At 38.4% G+C, this 26,274-nt stretch overlaps 1 protein-coding gene across 7 annotated transcripts in view; it reads left to right on the top strand.

The window, feature by feature from the left end:
• Positions 1-26,274, top strand: part of SH3KBP1 (SH3 domain containing kinase binding protein 1) — a 221,120-nt gene that overhangs the window by 133,175 nt on the left and 61,671 nt on the right. For 6 of the 7 annotated variants that reach the window (XM_030476111.2, XM_030476113.2, XM_030476114.2 and 3 more), the window contains 2 exons: positions 2,857-3,053; positions 23,043-23,118. In XM_030476111.2, the coding sequence (XP_030331971.1) occupies positions 2,857-3,053; positions 23,043-23,118 (273 nt within the window). Of the gene's footprint in view, positions 1-2,856; positions 3,054-12,407; positions 12,473-23,042; positions 23,119-26,274 lie in introns of those variants that run through there. The other variant, XM_030476116.2, reaches the window with a different exon arrangement.

Here is a 26,274-nt window from a genome sequence, read left to right on the forward strand (position 1 = left end):
CTTTTCTGTTCATTTCAAGGAGAGGCTAAGAACAGTCTTGGATTCTATCAGTAAAAATCCAGTTACTTGTGGAGGAAGGTCTCTGCACTGCTTTTTCCCTTCATCACAGAGTAGTTTGAGGAGATTTTGGCAAGGATGAAAGAAGGAACCTTTGCCAGAGGGTAATTTTCCCATCCCATATCAAGATGCAAAGAGACAATGGTAACTGTGATTTGAGTTCTTTGAGTTGTGGATGTTTTAAACTCAGAAATATTATTAGTAAGTCGGTATAGTTGATTGGTGACCATTCTCTTTGCATTTAGAAGTAGTAAATAAAATCAGTTCTAATGTCTGTCTCAGCCAGGGCCCTAGTAACTGATATTTTGCAAAGCTGGGGAGGGTCCAGCTTTGTAGAACTTGCAGCTTCTTTTGTTACTGCCTAAGTCACAACAAAGTGTAGGAATAAGAAAGAGGCAGTGCCTTTGCTGTGTTGCCTAAAGAGATTTATACCTTCCTGGCTTAGTTTATTTACTTTGAGTGCCTCTGTGTTGTGGAACGGCTTCGCTACAGTTAACCATTCTCCTGCTACCAACCACAGCACAGATCAGGGTTGCACCGAATGCTTGAATTTCCTGATTATTGCTTTCATGAGGTCTGGAAGAGAAGCAGCGCATAGAATTTACTTTACTAGTGGCAGGAATACTACCGTTCTAACTACCATAATAAACAAGCGAAACCAGATTTGAAGTTTTTCCCCATGGCCCTTCTTGGGAAAATAAAAGGGCCAAGTAAAGAGATCAAGACCACTGCATATGTTACTTATGTTCAATAGGTAGATGTGGCAGACACTGAGGAGGCCATAGAGAGTAAGCATTTCACTTAGTCTTTAGTCTTTTTGTTTGTTTCTAATTGGGAACTTTCTCTAATTCCGCATTTATACTCCTTTCATGTTTTAGATACAGAAAATCTCAGAGCAGCAAATCTCAGAAATGACTTTTCTGCTTAACAGTCGTTATATGTTGACTTAACAGGATACATAATTGGCTTGTTACATAATTCCTGATTTCCTTTCCTAGCAGCACCCTGGTGTTGTTAACAATTTGACAGATGAGCCCTTTGCATCCTGGATCTTGAAGTTGTTCTTATAGACCTTAGGATTTGCATTGGTTTCTGTGGTTCATTGGAGAAGCTTAAAATAGCCCTTGAAGAAGCTGCTGTGTTTTACTGGGTAGTCATGTTTCTAAACAATCAATTGCCAGGAAGACAAGAAGTCTCCCCCAAACAAGTCGCTGCTCACCAGCATGGCAGAAAGTTTTTGGGTGGAGACTGTTAAAACCAAAGGTATCACTTGAGTTGAGAGGGCAAAAGCAAAGGACTCAACTGTTAATATTAAAAATTTTATTCATGAAGATTTTCACTGATTTCAAAATACTTTTTCTTCAGGTTAATTTCACTGCTTGGTTTTGAAGGGTTGTTCTAGTGTAGGCTGGAAATGATATTCAGATGCTTTCCGCTCAGGAACAGTTTCATTCTGTTTCTGTTGCTAATATGCATCAGCGAATTGTAAAAACTGAGGCATTATGAAGATTTTATAAAACTTCCCACATGCTCCACAAGTTGCAGGCCTTCCATAGGGATCCAGTAGACTTTGCCCATCTTAGTATCTTCTTTTTTTTGCCAGAAATACATAAATTTTGGGGTAATATTACTTTGTTTAACAAAAGGTCAAGAGAAAGAGATTTGTATACAATCTCTACTTGATTTTAGTTGTCTAGATTTTAAAGAAGAATCATCTATGCTAGCAGCCTCTTCTGATGAAAATTCATTGCTATCATTTTGTGGATCTGATACAAAAATAATTCAGAAGATAAGCTGACTTGAGGTTTTTCTTTCTTTGACTTGTAAGATCCATGAATGCTTATGAGGGCAATGTGAGGATTGGAGTTTGCTATTATTAGGTAGAATTAGTGCTGTAGTAACTGCAATTGCTGTGGGTTTCCTGGAGACATAGTGAAGTCAATATGTAATCTAGGAGGGAAAATTTAAACGAACTGCTTCAGTTGGAGCAAACTTCAGTGGATCACTTTTGCTGCCAGTGACTGTTTGGCCTAATTCTGCACCATTCTGTAAAATGGCTGAAGCGTCACCATATTGCATCCATGGCCTCTGCTATTCAAACAGCAGATATTTTCAGACAAGTGCAGATAAATTTTCCTATTCACTGAAAGAAGTAATGCAAATTAGAATGTCAGTTTTGATTTATTATATTCCTAGAGGATAGTGTGCATGGGTGCTTATGAACCTGTCTATGCTGCAGAGAGATTTAATCTTCAGCAGGGAACACATTATGCAGCTTATTTGATTGCAAATTTGTTTGAACAGCTTTCAGCTTTATATTTCTCAGTTAGGTAATGTAGCTTTAGATACTAATTCCATAATTGGCTTGATATGAGTCACAGATTTAAGGTACAGCACGCCTGGTCTGGCTGCTTGTTAGCTTTAAGTGGCTTTATACAATAGCTGCTCTACAACTGAACTTAACTCTTTCATTTATTGAGTTCTCTTCCAAATAATTTTTGTCTGAGGAAGAAGGATTTTCTTGGTACTCAAGCAATGGCCATGAAGTTTTGATGCTGGAGGATGCATGTTTTGTGGATTGGTGTAAGTTCTAAGTGGTACACCAATGGGGTGAAATTAAGTTATTTTTTAAACTCAAAAATGAGCACATGGCACAGAGAGAATCTTCTCTACCTGTTTGTTCTGGTTTCATTTTCCTTTATAGAGGATGGTGGGAGGGATCATCTTCCAGTCACAATTTGTTTTGAAAATAATGAGCTTCACACCTAAGATTCCTTCTTTCATCCCTCCATTTCATAGGCCTAAAAGATGCTACGGGCTCTGAGAGTGATGGTGGTGACTCTTGCAGCACCAAATCAGAAGGAGCCAATGGAGGCACGACAATCCAACCCAAAAAGGTCAAGGGTGTTGGCTTTGGAGATATCTTCAAAGACAAACCTATAAAGCTACGACCAAGGTCAATAGAAGTTGAAAATGACTTTCTCCCAGTAGATAAGGTACGTGTCGTTTCTTAATTTTCTCTGTGTTTTAGTTTTCATCCTGAAGTTTGGAATCTTGCACTGGCCAAATCTTGAAGCTTTATGGTCATGATTTCCTAATCTTTCTATGGGCGAGATTCTGCTTTTTTTTTCTTTTGCCTCACACCAGAAAGTGAATTCCAGTGAGGTTAACTGCCTGCAAGAACTGTTACTTTGCTTGGAGATTTACTCCTCTGTTCATATCTCCATCTGTTTAATTGGCCATTTTCCCTAAGAAAATATTACTTTAGAGAACAAGATTGGAGACTTTTCAGGTTTTCAGTCACTCACATTATGGTAAAATAAAATAAAATTGCTAATTCTCGTATAAACTAAGAGGGAGATACTGTCACTGTAATACCAAGTACCAAAATACCTCAGCTTAGTCCTGGATTTGTTGATTTAAGGGATGCTTTCAAAATTACCTAGCTTTGTTTAAAGGGGTTAGTAAAAGGTAATGTATATTTTTTCTGGGTTTCTTCTACGTGACATAAAAAGAAAGTCTTGAGATTAACAGCTGGGGAAAAGAATTACATTCTGCCAAGTTGAAGTAGACCATCTCTATTCTTTGTTCCAAAGCCTCCAAAACCTATCACTAAAAAAGTTAGAAATAGAGACTAGAAAGCCAAATGAGATGTTTCTAATAAGCTGGAGGAGGCAAACTTTAAAAAGAAAAAAAAAGATTGATCACTCTAAGGTATGTTCATAAGGGAAACAAACAAAAAAACGTATTGTTTCCTAATGAAGTAACAACTAAAGAAAAATGTGTGAAATCCTTTTAAGTGAACAGTTAGATTGGCATAGGGTTACTGATACACTGAGAAGCGTTAGGAGGCTTCTGCAACCTAGAGTTCTGCTAAGGGCATTGTTATGTGATGCATTTTCTTTGGCTCCACAGTGATTTTAAGGCACTTCTGGGCAGCTGCTCCCTGGTGTGGCAGCTTCTCGCCTTTTGAGTTGCATTTGTCCAGTTGTCTGTAGAACCAGGCACTACAGGAATTACATATTTTGGCCCACAAGGCTTTTGCTTTTTAACCTAGATCATTTCAGTGACCTGGAACAGCACCTACTCCACATCCACCCTGAATCTTGGTGGAAAAGGAGGAGGGGAGATCCTGCATGGTGAGAACTTCTTAAGTTAGTTATGTTGAGGGACGTTTGCTTAATATCTTACAGGAGATCGCAATTTGCATTCTCTGTGAGGAGGACAGTGAAAAGCTGGGATAATCTAATAAAGGAAAAACCTAGATTCTATTACTCCTTGACCATTGCTGACTTCTTCAAAGCCTGCATGCTACCCTGCTTGCCTCTTCTTTCTGGGTGGGCTTATTAACTGACGTGCGGGGCTTTGTTACTGTGCAGGGCCAGGAGCAGCTGGGCTGTATTCCAATGGCACCTCATCAAAGAAGCCCGCCTGGGATACAAGATAGGGACAGGTCAGGCCTGGTGGTGTTCACTGAGTGCTAGCTGATGAACCTTCCTGCTGCCAGATTCAGGAAATGGGGTACAGAGCAGTGAAGTCAGCTTTGCATGGAGTTATCATGGTGTGTTTCCGCAGCATAGTTTATCTGTGACCCTGACAACCTGCCAGTATTAAGGTGAGATTGGGCTTTAGGAAAGTTTTGTAAGTACGATGAAAAAGAATTTTACCAGAACATGAACTTGTTTAATAAATGGTTTATTTTTTATTTTTTGTAACACCATTTCAGAGGATGTTTGTTTTTACAATGTGATGGCTACCTGCAAATCTTGTACTTACAAGTCTTTCCTGACAAGTCATGTGTAAGGAAAATTGCTTTGTATATGGGAAGCACCTGATAAGAGGCAGACTTAAACTCATGCATGGCTGTGCTTAAACCTCTTTTTATAATTGGTGTGTAACATAAGTGTTCACTTGTAAGGTAATGTATATGTATGTAGGCACTGACCAGATTTCAAGCGTAGCACAAAATTCAGTTTTCCTGAGTCTGATAGAGGAAAATTACAATTTAAAAATGATAAGTCCCTGTTAATGCCACATGAAGGATTTCTTGTGTCTGCAGTTTACTGTAACTATATCTATCTCTACAGTAGTGTTTGTAAATGAGAGCTAATTAAAATAAACTACATATCCCTTGGACTCTGGAGTCCCTTGTTTCAATGTGAAGTGTTCGCAAAGTGCTTATGAAGTAGCCTTCATTCCGTGACGGGAAGTCTTACTCCACTTTATAATAATGACAAGTCTTTGTTTTTCACTAAGAACAAATATTTGTGCAGTGTAAGTCAATAGGTTTGCTACTCAGCCAAAAATTGAACACAGAATTTTCAAAAAACTAAAATTTTCCATCCTACCCATGGACTATGTCTTCAGATTTTTCCTAAAGTTGGCACAGTTAGTAGTAAATAATGGCTTCATTTTTGTAAACAAAATATATTATTTGTGTTTCAAGTGTGGAGATAACTAAAGGGAACACTTCTTTGCTGTTGTTGCTTTTTTCATGTCTACGGTAAGGATGGTTAACCTTTGAGCAGAGCCATTCAGAGGCTTTCAGCACTGTGGTCTTTGCCTACTCACAGCACCAAGACATGATTCATTGACACAACATTCATTTACAACTGCAGAACATTAATGTTCCCAGACACTTCTCTCCTGCCTGCAAGAATTTCTTCCCTCATCATTGCCATATTCCCATTTAATGCTGTCTGAGAGTGAGAGAATCCTGCATTAACTTTGCTGTTCCAAGCAAGGTCATATTTAATTTGAGCTCTGCATACTGGGTCAGAAGTATTGCAATATATTATGCAGAGTGCCAAATGGGTAAATTTTTCTCTAGCAATGTAGTTTCTAAAGGGATCTTTGCCCTGGTATGTGCCTTGCTCCTTTACAAGTAGCCTCAGTTTTTCAGCAACTTGTAATCTTTTGAAGAGGCAGAATTCTTCCTGCATTCTTAATTCTTTCTGAATTTTGGAGACCCTAAAACTTGCTGCTTCTTCATACAGTTATTGATGAAACATTTTATATATTACTCTAATAATTCTGTTACCTTTTTGATATAAAATATTTTCTAACAACTACTGATTTTGGTAAAGCATCAATAAATCACTACGAGGATTTTATAACGTGGGATTGTTTGTAAGATTGATGTGGAAAATGTCAGTCCCATTTACAGAAGAATCAACACGGTCTCACTTTGTGTTCTAATGTGTTTTCAATTTTATGAATCCAAAGTTTAGATCATATTTCATGCAAAGGTGATATGAATTATTTGGGTATTAAGTTAAGAAGGCTTTTACACAAATATTGGCAGGAGTGTAAGGGCAGAAAGGATTGCTGCCAGTTGAGCAGAAGCAGGTGCCATTAGCTCTCCTGTAAATCACCAGGCAGTTTGATGTGCTCCCAGTGTTAGACCAGTGTAGGATATAGTGGCCCTTGTATTCTAAGGTGGTCAATAAACTCTCTAACTAAAGGCAAAGCTGAGGAATTGTGTGAAACCCCATTGGTTTTATTGGCATGCAGGATTCATTGCTTTGCTGTTCTTTGTTCTAAAAATCACAGAAGCATATTATCCTAGGGAAATTAATGATGCAGTTGTGGGAGTTTAACATGAGCAGTGCCATTAGAGCTGTGTTTTTTTAAAAAAATAGAAGAATCAAATATGCTCTGTAGTCCTTTTCTTTGCCTGTCTGCATTGATCAATCAACCACTGGCCATGTGTAACTAGAATCAGATTCCTGAGGCTCGGCTCTGGCAAGCTCCCGTTAATGATAGGTGTAAGTGATCTAATTTACAATGCTGCACATGGCTGAAGACATAGCTTGCTGACAGATGAATTTTTAGAAGAAAACAGTATGTGTATAGGCATGTTGTATGTCCTGAGAAAATTCAGTGTAACACTGTTCAAAGTAGCACTAATTTTATGGTCAAATAGAAATGCCTGTTTCACATGTCCTCCTGCTCATGCAGCTTCAAGACATTTGAACGGTGTTTATGCTTATTTCTTTTTTCCTTTTTCATTCTGTAGTAGCTTATCTAAAACCTCTGTTTCTAGGCTGGACTTCCTTCCAATATGATGTGTATATGCTTCCATTGTTCTAACAAGTGATCACTTTTTCCTCTCCTGTATCTAAAAATAAACCTCAAAAAGTAAAGGAAAATTAATTCAACCTATACATTCCTTCTGAGTTAACTGTATTGGGTTGGTCCCTGAATTGAGGCTTCAGCTGGAAATGCTGAAGACCATAATTGGTGAATATAAAATAAATTAGTGTTGAAAAGCCATTTTTATCTTTCTGAAGACTGCCCTTACTTTAGAAGAGACTATTGAGAGTATTTTTTACATTTTCCATTTGAGATAGTATTTGTAGTTTCCTTCAGGCAAGAGTTTCATAGTTGGCTAGCAGTGGTGCATTTGAGCACAGCTACATTTCATTAACAGCCTTGATGAGGTCACATTAGTGTTTGCCAGAACTTAATGTAAATTATATACTCGACCATCAAACTGGAGAATATTGCAGCCATTGTAATGATTTAATATAAAGGGGGGGATGCTCATTGCTCTAGATGCAGCAACATGTAATATCTAGTTAACTTGTGTTTAGGGATCCTTCTCACTGCAAAACATTGAATTTATACAGAAAATTTTATTTTTGTATGCTTGGGAGAAGAAATGGAGAAGAAATAATGGAAGTAGACACAAGAGCTATAAAGGCTAGAAGCTCATGTCAATTATTAAGTCTACCTGTCCTTTGTAATAAGATAGAAATCTGTAAACTCTGAGTGCCTGCAAGGTCTGAGTTTCTATTTTGAGTTGAGCTAGGGACCCAGAAACCGTTGTAAATGCATTGTGCTGACAGTCACATCTTTGCTACACCTGTTCTGTCAGTTCCTGCCTGGTTGCTTGTAGAAAACTATTTTCCCCCTTAGTTTTCAGTTGTCATCTAAAAAAAAAGTTTTAGAGAGATGGAAGTTGGAGGCTCCTCCTGGCTAATGATGTGCCTGAGCTCTGCCAGCGCTGCCCCTCAGCACCCATGGTGCATGGCCAGCACTGGCTGGGGGGGCTGCACACATCAGTCTGCGCTTGCCACTGTTATTGCCTGGCTCGCTGCTACTCTTCGATGCCTTTGGAGGTGCTTGCTCCTCTAACAGAACTGTTGAAGCCACTGTTCAAAATACTGAGATAACAAAAAAATGGATGTGAGCAAAACCACCTGGCACTGACTACAAACACTACTAAAAATGCCTGCTGAGGCAGAGAGCATGCGATATATCAAGTGTGTGTAGCACTTTGCACTTGAAAGCGCAGGTTTCTGGCATTCATTTATTCAGACACAGCCATCAGTGATGGCAGCAGCAGTCGTGGCAAGCATCAGCATGTCAGATTCTGTGTAGGAAGAGGGGGAAGCACTCTGCTGTTCAAGCAGCATTTGTGTTTTGCTTTGAAGTTGCTGTCTGCCAGAGTCTGGCATCCCTGCCCTAACCATTTATTCTAGTGCCATCTTGTGAGAAAAGCTACGGGGGAAGAAGGACCCTGACCCCTTTTGCAGTTGGTGTGAGAGCAAAGCTGCCTGCAGCGGGGGCTTACTCCTTCACTGGTGTAACTTTCCATTCCTTGAGTTGAGTGTGTAAACAGGATTTATGTGTTTTTCTCATTATGCAAAAAAATAGCATGTTTGCAAATGGTAACTGATGTACATAAGGCAGTGTAGACATTATAAATAAATTCTTTGGAAGATTGTTATCCTTTCTGGAGTAGCTAATTCACAGATTAGTGGTGATGAGTTGGGAGGGTAGTGGAAATATGATCAGCTCATGGAATGAGGGACAGTCGAAAAGCAGCTTGCCCCTTTTCGGGTGGCTCATTCAAAGCAGGACTTGGTACCAAGGGAATGGAACAAGAAATGCAAAACTGAGTTTACAGAGAGGAACAAAATCAATAACCTTGGTCAGCAATGAGTCTCTGCTGAGTCACTGAACCACGCCACATGAGTGCAGAGCAAGTCCTGATCTCCTGTATACTTCCTGCCCTTCCCTGCTATCCTATTAGAGATCTGTGCTTTCATGTTTTCCCAGCTTGGTTTGTAAAATGTTCAAGCTGCCTGAACAGAGTTGTCCAGGTATTGGTGACATGGTTCAGTTTTCATATCAGTGTGCATTAGCAGTTTTTGATGGAGGAGGTTACCCACACAGTGGTTTGTGCTGCTCATGATTTTTTTTTTTGGCTTTTATTTTTAATAAAGTACCTACTGGGCTCTAAATAAATGCAAGCTAGTTGCTGTCCATGCCACAAGACTTTCATGGAATCATAGAATGGTTTGGATTGGAAGGGACCTTAAAGATCATCTGGTTCCAGCCTCCCCTGCCATGGGCAGGGACACTGCCCATGTTTGGGAAGGTTTGAGGAACCTTCCACTAGACCAGGTTGCTCAAACCTCCATCCAACCTGGCCTTGAACACTGCCAGGGATGGGGTATCCACAGCCTCTCCGGGCAACCTGTTCCAATGTCTCACCACCCTCACTGAAAAGAATTTCTTCCTAATGTCTAATCTAAATCTCCCCTTGTCCTATTCCTACATGCCCTTGTAAAAAATCCCTCTCCAGACTTCTTGTAGGCGCCCTTTAGGCTGTGGAAGCTGCTCTAAGGTGTCTCCTGAGCCTTCTCTTCTCCAGGCTGAACAAGCCCAGCTCTCTCAGCCTGTCTTCCTAGGACGGGGGCTCCAGCCCTCTGATCATCTTTGTTGCCTCCTCTGGACTCACTCAAGCAGATCCATGTCACTCTTGTGTTGGGGACCCCAAATATGTGCATATTGTTGGTCTTTAGAAAATATTTGTCCTTGTGAAAGAAGTACATCAAGCACATGCATGAAAACATTTTCAACGTATGTTCCTGACTTGAGCTACTTGAAGAACATCTAAAAATAGAAGCAGAGTAATGTAGAAAGTATTGATAGTACCAGAAGTTACTCCTTAAAGCCATGTGGAAAATCTGGTTTGCTCTCCTGGGGCACAGCACTGGGCTTTTGCCAGAATGAGTTCTACCGGAGGAGTACTCTCTGGAAGGAAATGCTCCTGGGTTTTCAGTCATCGTTTTCATTAGGAAATCTTGGGGTCCTTCAGTCTGAAAAACATGATGTGTAGGTTTAAGCTAATGCAATTTTATTTCATAATAGGGAGACAATAAAAGTGTCTATGTTGAGTTGCTCTGGATTAGCTTATGATCGGTAGCCTGCTGATCATAGTACATCTCTGTATTTCAGTTGACTCTGTACTAGTACCAAACCTTACACCCAAACAAGCATTTTAAAAGAATGGTTAAAAAAACCCAAATGCTATGCTTTAATCGTTTAATATAAAGCTGATTTCCTGAGTTCCAGAGTAGTTGATGGAGAATTTCTAGGAAAGATTTGTCTCATGTTTCAACATCAGTACAGAGAAAATGCTTTAGAAAGTTAGAGTACTGACATGCAAGCTAGCTTTTTTTGCTGATGAGCTTCAAGAGAACTAGTTCACAAATTAAATTGATACAGTATGTGTAATAATAGCAATAAAATCTACCTAAGTAAAATCTAATTGATACAAATTGATATAAAAATATTTAAATTAGTGTAATCAAGGCTTTTGGAATAGACAGTTTCACAAACTGTTCTTAGTGTTTCTTTTTTCTTACTCCACTTGGATTTTGGTGGATAATATAACTGATTTTCAATTGCTACATCGGAGTTGTTACATTTTTTAACTTTGAAAAGATTATAAAAATTTTAATGAAATGACATTTTATATTCTTAGCACAGATGAACTTTGAAAATTAAAAGAACAAATACAGTTATGCAAAAAACCCCTCAACTTTGGAAATTACATAAATAGCATTTAAAAGATTGATGAATGTAAATCAAAATAATTTGTGATTGAAAAACAGAATTCTTCAGGAAGGAGATTGCAGTCTCAGTATGCCATCAGACTTTGTTCTGAATCACTCCTGAACCTGTTCTGCAGCATGGTGCAGGCACAGGGAGTGTTGCTGCAAGAGATGTAGCCTTTTCTGTGAGCCATCATCTCTTGCTCATTTCCATTCTTTAAAGTATCTGGGTATTTTTTTCTGGAGATCTTACTTGCAGTGATAGTCCTACTTAGACCAGTTTTGATTTGCCTTCAGTATAAGGCCAAAAGGGATCTCAGAGATCATCTAATCCAAGCCTCTTAACTGGATTAGGACCAAATATATATAAATAATCCCCAGGGGATGGCTGTTTTTTAAAAAAGTATCCAGTAAAGAAAATTGTTTATCCTCCCTATGTTCTCGTATTTCACTGTTGCAGCAGAAAATTTATTTTAATACCCTGGCTCTTCAAAATAACTTTTTTCTTGTTTATTTTCATTTTGGTAGGAACCATGTTGAACAATTTATTGTCCTTCCCTTTAAAATCTACATACTAAGTTTATCATGTCCTCCCTTACACTGGTTCTTAAAACTAGAGAGAACAAAGTGGTTGTTTTAGGGGGGGTTTATTTTATCTTTTTAATGTATGTGTTCAGAGGCTTTTTTCTTGTCCCATAATTGTGTTGGCATTCCTATGAGAATGCCTCTGTAGAGAATGAGCTGCGTGTATATTGGGAGTGTGTTGAGTGCACCTGAGTATTTCCATCTTAGACGTGTTTGTGTGTAAATGCTTACTGAATAGTATAAAAGGTCAAATGGGAGTGAGACTGTATAGTACCTTGTGGCTTGCTTAAATATAAATCTTTAATTTCTTCCCCATTACCTGAGAAGCCCATGGTGTGTTTCCCCCCCCTACCCTTTTTTAGTAATTTTAAAGTTGAATGTTTGTGAGGAGGCAGTATTAAGAATTTATAAGAGTTTCATGGAACAGAGCATTCATCTTAATATGTTCAGTTTCTTGATCACCTTTCTTTAAAAACAAAATCTGAAACAAAGGCATGAATGACATGACATTTTGGTTTTTTTTTTTTAATTTTTTTTTTTTCCCCATTTTTTTTTTTCTTTTTTTTTTTTTTTTTTTTTTTTTTTAGTTGTCATAGGGACCAATGCACTTGATTTTGTCAAAAGCTCATTTTCCTGTAGTTTTTATGCCTGGGCTGTTCACAAAAAATCTGTACATCCTCACTCACATTGCCTTTCCTAGCTGCTGGTCTCAAGAAGCCAGGAGAGATTAGGCTGGCTTGAGAAGGGAGAGGAAACTCCTCACTGCGAGTGAGCAGAGGTAGGAAAAGCTCCAGATTTCCTGTGAAATAAACAAGTGGAACCTTTGTTTCCCAGGGATGGCCTGGAGTGTGAGTCAGTGTCAGGGCTGGGCTCCTGCTCTCGCTGAGCTGAGCTCATGCAAGGAAGGGGCAGGACTCCAGGGCTTGTCTTGGACACTTCGAGCTGCTGGAAGGCAGCTTGGCTTCACAATGGGAGAGGAGGTATTTCTTTTACAATTAGCTGGGGTTTTTTTCTGTGGCTGTTTAAAACTGTATTGTAACATATATTCTGCAGAGCACAGGATTCAACTGCAGGGTTCTTTGGTTCTTCTGCACACTTTGTAGGTGCTGGGTAGGTAAAAAGAAAAGAAGGAGAGTGCTGGGGGTCCTGAAGTCCATTTCTGCTGCAGAGGACTGTGTTAGAATAGGGGTTACTTTTGTGTGAAAACGTATTCTGTCCTGGCTCTGTTTAGCTTTTTTTCCTTTCAGTCTGTTTGGCCATTAAACTTGCACAGATGTTTTTATTTCTATATGATTTTGTTTCAAATTTCTTATTCAAAAGAATAATGTAACTTTACAGTTAAGCGAGGCTAGTTGCACAGTCTTTAGGATGTTTTGCTCTTTCAAATGTTTGCTTAATAAACAAAAATTCACACACCCACCCACCCTTTTTTTCCTTCCTAAATGCACTAAATAAAACTGCACTTCTCTTTTTGGCAGAAAAAAAGAGGAGGAGCTTTACTAATTCCTCTTCTGTGTGAAGTGACATGTGGAGTATTTTGTACAAATGAGGAAAACTGATACAAATGATTTTTGGAGAAAATTATAGTAGGATAGTAAAATCTAAATAGATATTATAATTTTCTTCAAGAAAAAGCAAGGAAAACTGGAGTCAACTGATGCTTGTAAAATTTTATAGAAAGCTGAATGGAGAGATACCAAGTAAACTGTTTAATGATTTGCAGATACTTTAGGGACTTTTCGTAGAAAAATGTAAATTTCTTTCAACTCTGGCTTTTCACAGCTAAAGTCAGTAAGATGTGTGAAGAAATGAAGCTACAAGTTTTCTCAGTTGCTTTTTCTCTTAAAATGTGCTGTGTGTCTGTCTTTTTTTCTGCCTTAAAAAAAAAAAAAAATAGAAAAAAGAAAGGAAGGAAGAAAGGAAAGAAGATCATAGACCAGCCAGGCAGTCAGTGGGAGAAAAACTCTGTAGGCCAATTTCTAAGATGCCTGATTAACTCCTCGTTATGTGTGTTTCTAGGGAAGGTCAGTGGCATTTCTCGATTCTAAAATAGTTCTTAAATACTAGGGACATGAGCATATATTATTACAGTTAGTTGACTAAGTGCTTCATAAAAACTTCCCAATAAAATCCAAGCAGCAGGGAGAGAAGACTCAGCTCCTGGGGAGGAAGTCCTGATGCAACAGCAACTGGTAGCTGAGTAGGGGCAGCTGATGCCTGCTTTCTGCTGGGCACTGGGCTACTTGCCACATACTGGCCACCCAGGGAGCAGTAGACCTCCATATGTACAGCTGACAGCGTCCTTTGCAGCAGTCTCTGTACCTAAAGCACTCACTGAAAATAAAAGCTGAAACACATAATATTAGTCATTTTCCATTTGTGTTTCAAATTTTGGAGCTTCATTCAAAGGGAAAGAGATGAAATTCCAGTCAGTTGAAAGAGAAGTGGATGGAGATGCTAATGCATTTTGCTTTGCTGCTTGTTGCTCTGCAGTTTTCTCTTGGGGAGCAGAACACTAAAAATGAAAATTAAAGACAATATAAGGAGAAAAGAAGAAATACAGTGCCAAAAGGGAAGAAATAGTTGTGCTAAGTCTGAGATTATGCATGATGTCTTTGTTTTAATCATTCAATTTGTGAAAGATAATTGAACAGCTACTTGGCAGTTTGTTGTCAGCATAACTTTCACAAAAAAGCAAAGAGGTATTGTTGACGCTTTAAAAAGGATTCCCTGCTTATTGTTTTCCTAGGTTTTTTGGGGTTTTTTTTTTAGAGAGATGGAAGTAGCTGCGCTGCTTTCCTTACTGCCGCAAAAGGAACTGGAGATCCATGTAGCAGTTGCAAGGTTCATTAATTTTTGTAGAGGAGGGAGGTTTCATAACGGCAGTTTCTAAGCTGGGTGGTACAATCTGAATCATGCTAGTCACCAAGAGCAATCTAGATAGGCACAGTTCTGGGAGAGTAAGAAGGAATTTCATTCACTCAGTGCAGACTGACTAAAGGATTTCTCCTAAAGGAGATAGAAATTAATCCTGAATTGCAACCTCCAAATGACAAAATTTCTGGTAAGGGGTGCAAGGCGACATGATCAGTTACATATGTGTGAGCCACAGTCAGTAAAATGGGAAAATGGAGAACAAATGCAGCAGTGAAGAAAGAGACTAATCTGCTCAAAAAGATGCTTACTGTCGTTACAAAAGCACCTTCTAGCATTGCAAAAGTGCAGCTTGAGGAAGAAAGAAAATGAGCTAGTTCATACAGCTTGTTTTGATGGCATGCATTCAGTGCTTTGAGATGAGGCAGTTGGGAGTGTGCTGTGTGTGCTTCATTCTGTATTTGCTGCTTTTTGTTTTTTTTAATTTCATTTGCTAAAGTGTTTTTACTCATCAGCAATTCTCATGTGTGTTGCTCTGATATGTTTCTGAAGCATCTACCAAATCTAAAGAAGCCTTACGTTCACTTTATCACAATTAACCTTTTAGGAAGGCAGATTTTTAGTTCATTAATGGTTTGAAACTGACAGCCTGACAGCATCAAATGTCAGGATTCCAAATTTTACAGAAATACAGATGTTATAAAGTGTGCAAGTTAAGACACGTAGGTTTCTCTCCTGTCTCCCACAACAACGTAGTGATAGAAAAAAGCCTCTCCACTCCCCTCCCTGCCCATAATTTGAAATTTTAAGAACCTGTCAAAATATGAATTTACAACAGCTTTAGAGTCTAAAGTCACCTGCTGGTAAAACACATTTAACTGTGGAGAACAGCGATGTAGAAGGCAAAATGTGCGCTATTCTGCTCTCCAAGCTACCCAGAGTTTCAATGAAAATGATGCTTCTCTGTTCATGCTTTTGTTCCTATCCCTTTTTCCAGCCACAAAGTTAAAACAAAGATTTTGCATTGTGTATTTTACCTACTTATTTCTTTGAATGTTATTTGAGATAGCACATATTTCTCTGATGACTTGCATAATGCTAATGAAGATACTCTTCCTCTGTGGTTTGTAGGCTGCTGGTGGTCTGCTAAACACCTGATAGTTTTAGTGCATGGATAGCTGCATGGGACATTTGGTGCTGGCTCAGGTCATTTCTAGTGGAGCTCAACAGCTGGAAACAAGAACTAAAGTAATTTTCCATTTAAGCACCTCTGAAATCGCTGAAGAGATGTTTTGTTGTTGTAAGTGGGAAGTTAGGAATCTGTGAAACAGTCTCTCTAATTAGATGTTTTCCCCACTACGAAGATTTGAGACTTTCCTTTTAATGCAAAAACATAAATTACATGAATGTGGAGGATATAAACAGTTACAGCTCAGCATAAACATCAATATCATTGCTGAGGGCGCAGTGTGTATTCATACACTGAAATACTGAAATATGGTGTATCTGAAGACATCTTGAATCTGTAGCACTTTTTCAGAGAGAGGCAGAGACAGTTAAGCCTTTTCAGACTGCTTAATAGAGTCGAATTTATTCAGGAGGTTGGTAAGTTGTTCTGAGCACTTCACTGATAGTGTTGTGGTAGATGTAGTTCACCTCACAGGTCAGAAAACATTTGCGATGTCTGAACAGGAAATGCAAATACATATTTCTATACTGTAGATTTGTCTTTTTAATTACAATAGCTGACTGTCAATCCAGTGTTTGCTTTTTATAATCTTACAGACTCATTGTGAGTTTCTCTGCTTCTGTGGGAGCTACAAAAGATGGCCCAGGAAAGCAGACTTGTGTATGCCATAAAGCATTTTTAGCTCTGAAATTTCTCCATGGAAAATTTCTGTAGTGGCCTACAAATCAGAGGATTTAAATTAACCTGTGAGAGTTAGTGCTTTATTATTTTGAAGACTTTTCTAATTATCTTCTTTGTGTATTTTTGTTCTTCCTATAGTTTTGCTTTCTTTTTAACTGAAAAACTTGGTTTATTTGATAATGTTTGGGCAGAGAGAGGAATTGGAGGAATCCTTTGAAGTTTCCCTTGTGTTAACACTTTGGGTTTATGTCACGTTGCTTTATTAAAACGTACTTTGCAAAGCGTACTGTGTCCAATATTCCATTTCCATGTGTTAAAAGAATGAGATTTCCAGGAAACTGGAAGATCCCGAGACATCTGTAGCTCAGATCAGAACTGTGTCTGGGCTGGTACAGTGCCTCCAAACAGAGGTCAATACTTGGAAGAGTGTGAGAACAGGGTAAACATACAGAGAAATACCTGCATTAAGTCTTCACAGCCTCTAGTAATTTTGAACTTTGTGTTTAATAACCCTAATGGATTTTCCTCATCAAGTAGTCACATTTCCATTGCATGTAACACATTAGCATCTGTAACTCCTGTGAAAGTGTTCCACTCAGTGGGATCACACATTGTAGGAAGGGGTTAACCTCCCTTTGTTTTGAATATGGTACCTGCTAATTTCATCTGTTAGCCTTTAATTTTTATTACGGGAAGAGATAATGAGTCCTCCCTAACTACCTTCTTAGTGCCCCTCCTGGTTTTTATAGACTTGTGTTAAATCACCTGTGTGAATCTTATCTTTCTGGAATGAGGAATCTGTTCCGTAGGTCTGATCATTCTTGGTGACTTTCTGTCTTTTCCAGTTCCTTTAGGGACTGAGATGGATTATGTGCGAGGGGGAAAGGAGGTGAGGACCGCACACAATGGTCTAGGTGTTGGATGGATTTATAAAGCATTTTGATAGTGCTTTCCATTGCTCTTTATTGCTTTCCAAAGTATAAACAGCTGTGTGTTTCAAAGCCCATCATTTCTGTCTAAAGATAGTGGGTTTTCTCCAAAGGTGTCATTTTACTTTTATCTGAACTGAGTTGCCATCTTTCCCCTTTTCTGGATCATCTCTGAATGCATAGAAAACAAGAGTCTTGTTCTAGATCCCTGAGGGACGCCACTGGTCACCACAGTGAAATCCTGTCTTTTGTTTCCTGTATTTTAATCAGTTACTTACCAAGTTAATATTTTCTATAAGAAGATGATCAATAAACTCTTTAATCTCATGTTTAGAGTTTAGTGTGCACTTAGGTCACAATTTCAGTCTTCTTCAGGAGCCAGGGCCAGCAACTTTTTTGTTTGTGTGTTTTAATGAAAATTGCTGTGAACTGGCCATGCAAAGTAGAAGATGTCGTACTGGATTTGCATAAAGACAGCATTGTATTCCTGCAACACCAGCAGTTATGGATTAGATAGATTTATTGGTAGATCTATAGATATAGACAAATAGGTAGGTAGGTAGATAGATAGATAGATAGATAGAGGTATGCCAAAGGTAGTCCAGAATTGCCATTTTGTCTTTATTTTGCCATGAACATTCAGAACCACATAAATCATTCCTTGTCTATCCTCGTAAGTGATTTTCTAGGTCTTTATGTGATTTCCAAATACTTTTTGATGTAATGAAGTAAAGCACTAGTAACTTCATTAAATATTTCAGAAGTTACAGTTATTTTGAAAAATAAAATAGTTTTTAATCAAAGCAAATGTGACTATTCCTTAAGTATTCAAAACATTTGTTCTTAGGCTTGATATAGTCTAAGCAGTTTAACTAATGAGAAGAGGTAGTTTTGCAGGTTTTATCAACTGTAAAAACCTCAGAAGAATGATCATTGGTGATTAATCAGAAAACAAAGTCCCAGCAAAATCATGTTTTCTTCTAAAATTTCCCTTGTTTGGGGACCTCTGTGCTGTTTCCTTTACTTTGTTTACTTGCTGGCTTGCCTGCCTGCTTGGATTCCAGTGCCATGATGGTGGATGACAGATACAGTAATTGTAAGATGCTCTGACATTCAGTGCTCTATTTCTAGGGCACCAAGTGAACTGAGTGTGGTGTAATGTGATCACAACATGTTTACCATTCTCTGGAATGAGAATTAGAGTGTTGTAGTAGGAGTTTGAGTGACATGCTTTTTTTGTTTCCCTTTTATTTTTTCTTCTTTGTTCAAGAAGTAACTTTTGTATTTGGTAAAAATGTATCCATTTCTGTGTGAGCACTAGAAAACATTCTTCCCCCAGATACCTTTAGTTTTTCTGCATATGCATTCTAATTCAGAAGCTTTTCACATACAAGCAGACTATACTTGTTGACTAGTTGAACGTTACTTTCCTCTAAGGCAATACTGGCATAGTAGCGAGTTCCTGGAGGACTGATGTTCATGAACAGTTACAGGGCCTCCACCTCTTTACTGTTCACTTCAGAAAACTTGTCTCCTTTGTCCAAAGTTGATAATTGTGCTCAGAGTCATGCTGATGGCTGAAATTATGTCATTTTTCAGGGAGCTCCAACGGGATGAAGGCTTTGCTCTTTTGCTTTGTAAGACCAGGATGTTATTTGGAGGAACGTCTTTTACTCAGAGATTTGTTAATTTTGTTGGCCAGTGTTCATATGCCTTTCACAGCACCTAAGTACTGGGATTTTACAATCTTACTGCAGGAGGGTAAAATCTTCCACAGGCAAAATCTTTTTCAAAAGAAAAAAAATATTTCTTTGCTAAGATATGCTATAATTCAGAAAGCCTGTGTTCATCCAAGTCAAAAGTCATCTAGTATAGACATTAGTTGGAAAAACTACATTGAAGTCTGCTGGTATATGGACTAAGTGTGAAAATGTGTTGTTTTCAGATTGTCCAGTAGAAGGTCATATAGCTCAACGATGTGCAAAGAAACTTTAAGATGAAATTTAAAAATACCTTAATTGCTTTGTTTTCTGCATTCTGTGAAATATTTGCCACATAAACATCCCACTAAAAAAGTTCTGTGGGTGTGTGCCACATCTGATCCTGTGGTCAGAGTGCCCATTCTTTATAGAATTAGCATCTGCTATGTAGAGCCGAGTACTTGAGCATTGTTCGTATTTCGTCTTTTGAATGATATAAAGGCCAGCACTACTGCAACCTTGCCCTGAGAATGGTCAAAATGTGACATGCTGGCCCCAGGAATTATTAAAGCACACTGTGACATGCTCACCATACTTTCCCAATGAACTTAAGCTGGTATAAATGAGCACTGCAACCTACAGTTGCACCTAACCCCTACAACTGTAAATTTTCCTGCTTCAATTCTACCCAAGTGTTTGTGCAGCTGTTTAGTGAAGCAGATAACATTAAAACTCTCTTTTGTTCTTCCTTCTCTTCTGCATTACTTTTTAACATGGATCAATTCCCTCCTCTTCCTTGCAGATACACTTTTGTCATGGCAGGGGGGAGGAGTGGTGGCAGGACTCCATGGCCAAGAGTGGCTATGTGGTGACATTTCCACCTTTGGTGGGTGGGCTTAGGCAGAGACTGGGCTGTTCCCTCTCTCTTGCTCACAGCAAGTGAATTATGAGACACCCATGAGACACCAATTATGAGACATCCTGTTTCTCTGCTCATACTCAGAGTAAACTAGGAGCAGGAAAATAAAAAGGATTTTGCTTGCCTGTGCTTGCAACAGTCTGGTTGTAATTGAGGACTTGATGAACACTTGCTTCCTGCCCTATTCATTAACCTAACCTAGTTTTAAGGAAATTACCCTGCATTGTGGCGGGAATGTCCTCCCAGACGATGTCAGTAGAAATGCATGTAGCTTGGGCAACTGGGGCTCTCTGTATTAGCCTGGTGTGCATTGGGCAGATGTACAAATCTAGTTGGTATTAAAAAATATTAATAATTGTAGTTCAGGAGCATATGGATGGTATTTCTACCAAAGCACAGGTGGGTAGAAAGTAGCTACAGAGCAAGAAGCTATTTGAGATGACTGAGACAATCAAGTGTGCAGGCAGACACTTCCCCTAAAGAATTTTTGTTTTCTTTATAAAGGTTTCTTAACATTCCCATTACCCTCTTTGAAGTGCCATGGAGTGACCCTTTAGGAAAGGTGTTAACTCTGTCCTCTTGGGAAACCCTAGGATAGCAGTACGTGATCATGCTGTCACAGAAAGTACTTTATGTGGAGTTGAATGTAAATATCATGGGAAAACCTGAAATTCTGAATATTTCTCTTATTTTGTCTTTGACAGAATAAGGGCATTTTGACATCTGGAAGTTTTTGGTGTTTATATATTTGGGCTTTTTAAATTTATCTGAACTTAAGGTAGACTAGGTAGGATACATTAAGGACTTATTGATGTTCTTTAAGCACTTGAAGCATATTAGAAAAAAAAAAATAATTTGGCTTCCCCCTCACAACAGCAGCATTATACATGGTCAGTGAGAAGACTGTTTATGCTATTGGTCATCCAGATTTGGAGTAATCTAATGACCATTTCTACTTCTTTGTAAAAAAATGTTCTCATTTACAAAATGGACTCTCAAAAATACATTAGAGAATACAGCTTTTCTATTGTCACTAATAGTGGCCTTGGATTTGAATGTAAACCTATAGGCAAAAAATTTCTCATGCATATAAATAACATTCAAAAATACTAGTTGAATGTTAAAAGGAAGTATTTGGGTCAAAGAAACACGGCATATTTTTTCGCCTGACCTCATTGAGGTTTTCCGAAATTTTGAAAGTTCTAGAGGTACATAACTGCCTTTTCCTCCCCTGTATAAGCATCAGTGCATATTGTTGTATTTTCACTATTTGCACTGACAAACAATGTTAAGCTTAAAAACGTTAGTGTTTTCAGCTCATACAGCCCGTTTTTATGAATTCTTTAATGTCTGATGTATTCCTTAAGAATATCTTCAAGGAGTTATATTTTAAGTAGCAGTGCCAAAATATTTTATCTAAGGTAAAGAGCTCAGTACGCTTTCCAGAATAAATGCTGATGCTGAGTAAATATTTTTTTCCTTATTCCTGAGTAAATATAGCAGGATATATAAAATAAAATATAGTAAATACAGCAGCAAAGCTGCTGCTTTGAGAAGCCTATATTTTTAAAGGAGATTCAGAGGATGAGCACGTTCCTTCAGTGCAAAGAAATATTACAAAATCTTCTGTATGGACCTAGCTGGTACACAAGTGACAATTCAATTGGAATTGTCAGATGAAATCTTCTAGAGACACAAGACCTGAACAACAACAGAAAATCCTGAAATACAATTTTAAAATACCTCTGAAGGAGGAAACCTGATCACAGGTCTATTTTTATTCCTCTGGTCAAGGTTGAATGGTTGTAGGGAAGGGCCGTAATGCCATCAAGTGAGAAAAACTCATTAGTATACTGCCTGTTACATGCTTTGCTTCTCGTATGTTGTTCTGTGTTGTTAGAGACTGCAGTTGAGCCAAAATACGTAAAGGAAAGGAAATGAGACATTAGATTATACCGTGACCCCATCCATGTGTCTTTGTGTGCCACCTCAACCACTTCTGTAATCACTGTTAATTCAGTATCAGAGGAAACTGGTCTGCAGTGATAGGGATTTGCAGTGCTCCAAACTGCCAGACCTCTTCTGCTAATAGAACCTGTTATTTAATGCTAGACTATCCTTCCCTTGGCTTCATAAACCCAAGCATTAATTCTGGCAGGTTGCTGCTAAATCTGTCTCATCCCTCTGAATATCTGTACACCAAATCATGGTCATTATTCATGCTTTTATCAGCTGTTTCTGCATCAAGAGGGGACTGCATCCTCTTTCATCTTTAGGATTCACGTGTGAGGCAATTAGGGGGGTTTGTGTCTAAGAGCTAAATAATCTAATTATACTCACCTTGTAGAAATAGTGGGATCAAGATTTGGCCTGCTTTGTTGATACATTCTGTTGTGTGTTGGGAGTCTGACTGACTGCCACCATCTAGAAATTAAATTTGTGGTAATCAGCATATTGGAGGATAGGAGGAAACTGAAATGGTACTCTTTAAGAGTGTCTCTGAAGCACAAGGCTAGGGATAGACAAGGCAGAGGGGAATGTGCTGCTTGACAGCTTTCTTGCTAGGGAGAAAAGCTGAGTGGAAGAGAGCGTAGCATGAATATAGTAATTGGTGAAGATACATAAGGATGAATATCACCAATTTTATTTTGTTGGGGGCATTTTCTTTATTTTGTTGTTTTATTTTTGTTTGTTTACTGTTCTTTCAGTTTACCTGTCTGAGGTTGATTATTACTTATTGTAGTACTCCTCTGTAAATCATTTATTTTTTTCTGAAAATAAATAAAAATTGGAACCATCTAAAGAGATGCTGTCAACTTAAAAATCACATTCAATCTAGAATGAATGAAGTGAATACTCCTTGTATAGACAGAAATCAAGGGCTTTTCCCCCACATGCCCTTCTTCCTGCTTCATTTTTGGTACTTAATAGCACCTTTACTTAAGTAATTTCATCCTATATTCAGTCCACTAATTAAACTTTTGTGAGTCTTCCCTGAAACTGTGTTAAAGGGTTATTGTTTAAAAATGTTAGTAAACATTTTTTAAAGGAAAATTTGAGGATCACATTATAATGAATTATTTATCATTAAAAAAACCTCCAAAAACTACCAAACCCCCACACACCTAAGTGTAGTTTACTTCTGTTTCTTTACTGTCCTTTTTTTACTCCTATATTTTGTATTTCCATTACAACTTTTTATGTTCAACTTTTAAGTAAAACTGCAAGTTTTAAAGGAGCATAATTATTTTTTTTCAGAGTGTTGGGAAGAAATTACCTCCAGCCACAGCAACTCAGGAGCCAACAAAAATAGAAGTGGACAGCAGAACAAAAAGTAGGTTTCATAGTTTTTTTCCTTCATTGCACTTTGTGCTGTTAAGCCTCTTAAAAGCAAGTTGAACATTTGTCTTGTTTTGGCTAAAAGACTGTCCTCTATATATGAAAAGCGAGGATGCAGATATAGATACATTTAGGATAAACTTTGAGTAGGCAGTACATAGACAGAATGCTTTGTTTCACAGAATTCTCTGAATTGTTTTTGCTCTGGTAATCCTACCTTGAATTTTCTGCCACCAAAAATCAAATTAAATTACATGATCAGCTTTCAGCCTTGAGGGTACATCGGAATTAATCAGAGTTGAAGATACAACTTCAGGCTGTAACTTGTAGGTAGGTCACAGAAAAAATATCTCTGATTGTGAGTGCCCTTGCTTTTTTCCTCTTTATTTCTTTCTTTATGTAGCAGAAATCATCTGTGTGGGTGGTATAGTTTGTATGGGAAATGAACAGTGTCCAAGAACTTCAGTTCTGGTTTGCCATTTCAATGCTCAGTAGACAAAAAGCAATAAATAAATCTTCTAGGCAGGTTTCAGTGCTGTTCTAGGGAAGCATATGTAACTAGCTTATCAAATAACGTAGGTATATATTCCCCATTGTTTGATTTTATTTATATGAAATTACAACTAAATGTAATGGATTGTGGTAGAAAAGAATAAGGAAGAGAACTTAGCCATACCTTAGAAAAGAAACTGAGTATAATATAAAGTGTTGAGTTTTTAAGTCTTGCACAGTCCTCCTTCCCTGATGTGTTTATCGGTTTAGATATTTAGCAGGTAACACTTTGTCTCAGAACTGAAACACGTGAAGGCATAGGAAGGCAAGCATCTGGAGGAACAGACCAGGCACTGTTTGAGAGATATGTATGGTTATGACCTGGTTTACCACATGTTTTCAGCTCAGACTTGCAAAAGCAGTTTGAAACAGCTTTTGGTGAGTTGTTGTCCATTAGCCGCACAACACTAATTGACTTGCTGCATCCTTTTTTCTTGTTCCCCTTGTGACATCAGGCTGTTAATGGGACATGCTACAAGACTCAATTGCCCTGAGGAAGTGAGAACTTACAATACTGAAAAATGTGTGAACTGGTAGCGTAGAGCAGGGCTCCTGAACTGACGTGTTTTGGAATTACCTTTCCCAACCTGCAGCTTGAGCAGGTTAAGCTAACCAGAGTGGAGATGTCATCAGAAGGGGTGGTCCCATGGGGTTTCCCAGCTGCAGCACCAACCAGGCTTGTGTGCTAAGCCAGGCTGGGAGACACCTGCCTCTTTCCACAACAGTTCATACTTCTGACAGCTGAAGCTGCTCACTAAATCATATCCCAGGGTACTAGGGTTTCATTCTTTCACTGCTTATAAACTAAAGTGGAAACCTTCTGAACAGTGTTTAGAGAAATGCACCTTCTAGAGTGACACACTGAGCTCTGGCTGGCACAGAGACAGTTCTCCATCAACATGTTTGGCCTCTGATTGGTTCTTGCTTCACCTTTTTGTTATTTCCCTCAGATGTGCCATTTTGATCAGAAAATTCCTCTTCTTGCCATCTATTTTCACCATGATTGTGTGCAAATATCATTCAATATCCCTTTTGCCAGAGCTAGTGAGAAGGGTGGCCTACTTACCTGTACAGTATCTTTACATGTCCTATGAATTTTACCTAAACTTTATTTAGGATATTTTATCTTTCCTGGATTCTCTGGGGCCTAAGTAGAATATTTGTATCTCTGTTCTTGCTTGGGAAAGAGAAGCACGTGTATGGGAAGGTCTGATATAATGTAGTTTAGATATAATAATGTGATTTAGATTCCCTTGGGTTTACTAGTATGTATGCTGCAAGCAAGAGAGGGATTATCTTGGTAGTTTTTCACCTTCCACCTGTTTCTTTCCGTGAATGATGTTGTTATTCCTTAGTCTCAACTGGATAAAAAATGCAGTTGTACTGTCAAAGAGCCTGCTGAGAGAAGAAATGGGAAGCAGTAACATCTTCCGTCTCTGCCCACAGGAGCTTCAGTATGGAGTGATGGTTGCTGATGCTTCCCTCATGTTGATTTGAGTCTGCTTTTTTCTTGTACTTTTCTGATGCGATAGGGCAGTGACTTGCAGCAAGGCACCAGATGTGCTTGCCATTTGGTCTTAGTACATGCAAGATGGCCTAAGCTCTGCAATGGGATGAGCTGGCCAGTGCAAGAGTCAGAGCAGTATGTTCTGTAGGTGCATCTCCCAACAATATGCTATGTAAATCTCCCTAAAAAGTGGGCTTAAGGTTTTGGGAGATAAGCAGATGACTCTTCAGGGCCAAAGAGGACTTTCTGCTCAATGAGAGAACACAGTGAAAGCCTTAAAGAGCTTAAGTAGTCCCTTGGAAAACATCACTAATGTTTCAGGAATGAAAGAATGCATCTTTGAAGAGGGGATAGCTGCTTGTTTTGGATTTGCGGGTGCCTAGACTTATAGGGGAATTATTCTGCTGTTAAATTTCTGTCTCTCTTGCGTAGCTGGGATGGCATATGCATGCATATGTGTTTATAATCTGTCTCTGGGGTTATATATATTGGGTTTTCTATGAAGTAGCTTGCTTTTAGTTTAAGTGGCTTGTGGTATAAGGGCTATATTGTAGAAAATATATGTACATTTTTATATTTGAATTCTAAAATTCAGCAGAGCAAAACAATCCACAATGATTGAGCTACTGCAGATTACTGAGATTGCAAAAAAATGGAGTACAAATAAGCAGATAACAAAACAGCAAAGGCAGTAAGTCACAGAATGCATTGACCACAGCACTTGATTACTCCACTCACTGACTATTTGCAATTTGTGTTAAGCTATTGCATAGGAATACCAAAATCCTAGCAAGCAACTAATCTTTTTGCATGATGGCAGAAGGTATAAGAAGTAGCTGAATCTGGATTAGTGGGGCCCTAGTTACTTCTGTTTCTACTTTTTGTCTTGATGAGGTGGTTTTTTTACAGTTTGCATCTCATGGAGTTCTGTGAAAATATTGATTAGTGTAACCCATTTGTGAGTCTTGAGTGTAACAGTTAGTAGTAAAACCAAATTCTGCTGAATTAAGAGCTTAGATTTTTTTAATCTGGTTTGTGTTTTTGGCAACAATGATGTAATTTTTCACTAGATTTTGTACATTTTATTCCATT

The sequence above is a fragment of the Strigops habroptila genome, chromosome 2 (assembly GCF_004027225.2).
Source record: "Strigops habroptila isolate Jane chromosome 2, bStrHab1.2.pri, whole genome shotgun sequence".
NCBI lineage: Eukaryota > Metazoa > Chordata > Aves > Psittaciformes > Psittacidae > Strigops > Strigops habroptila.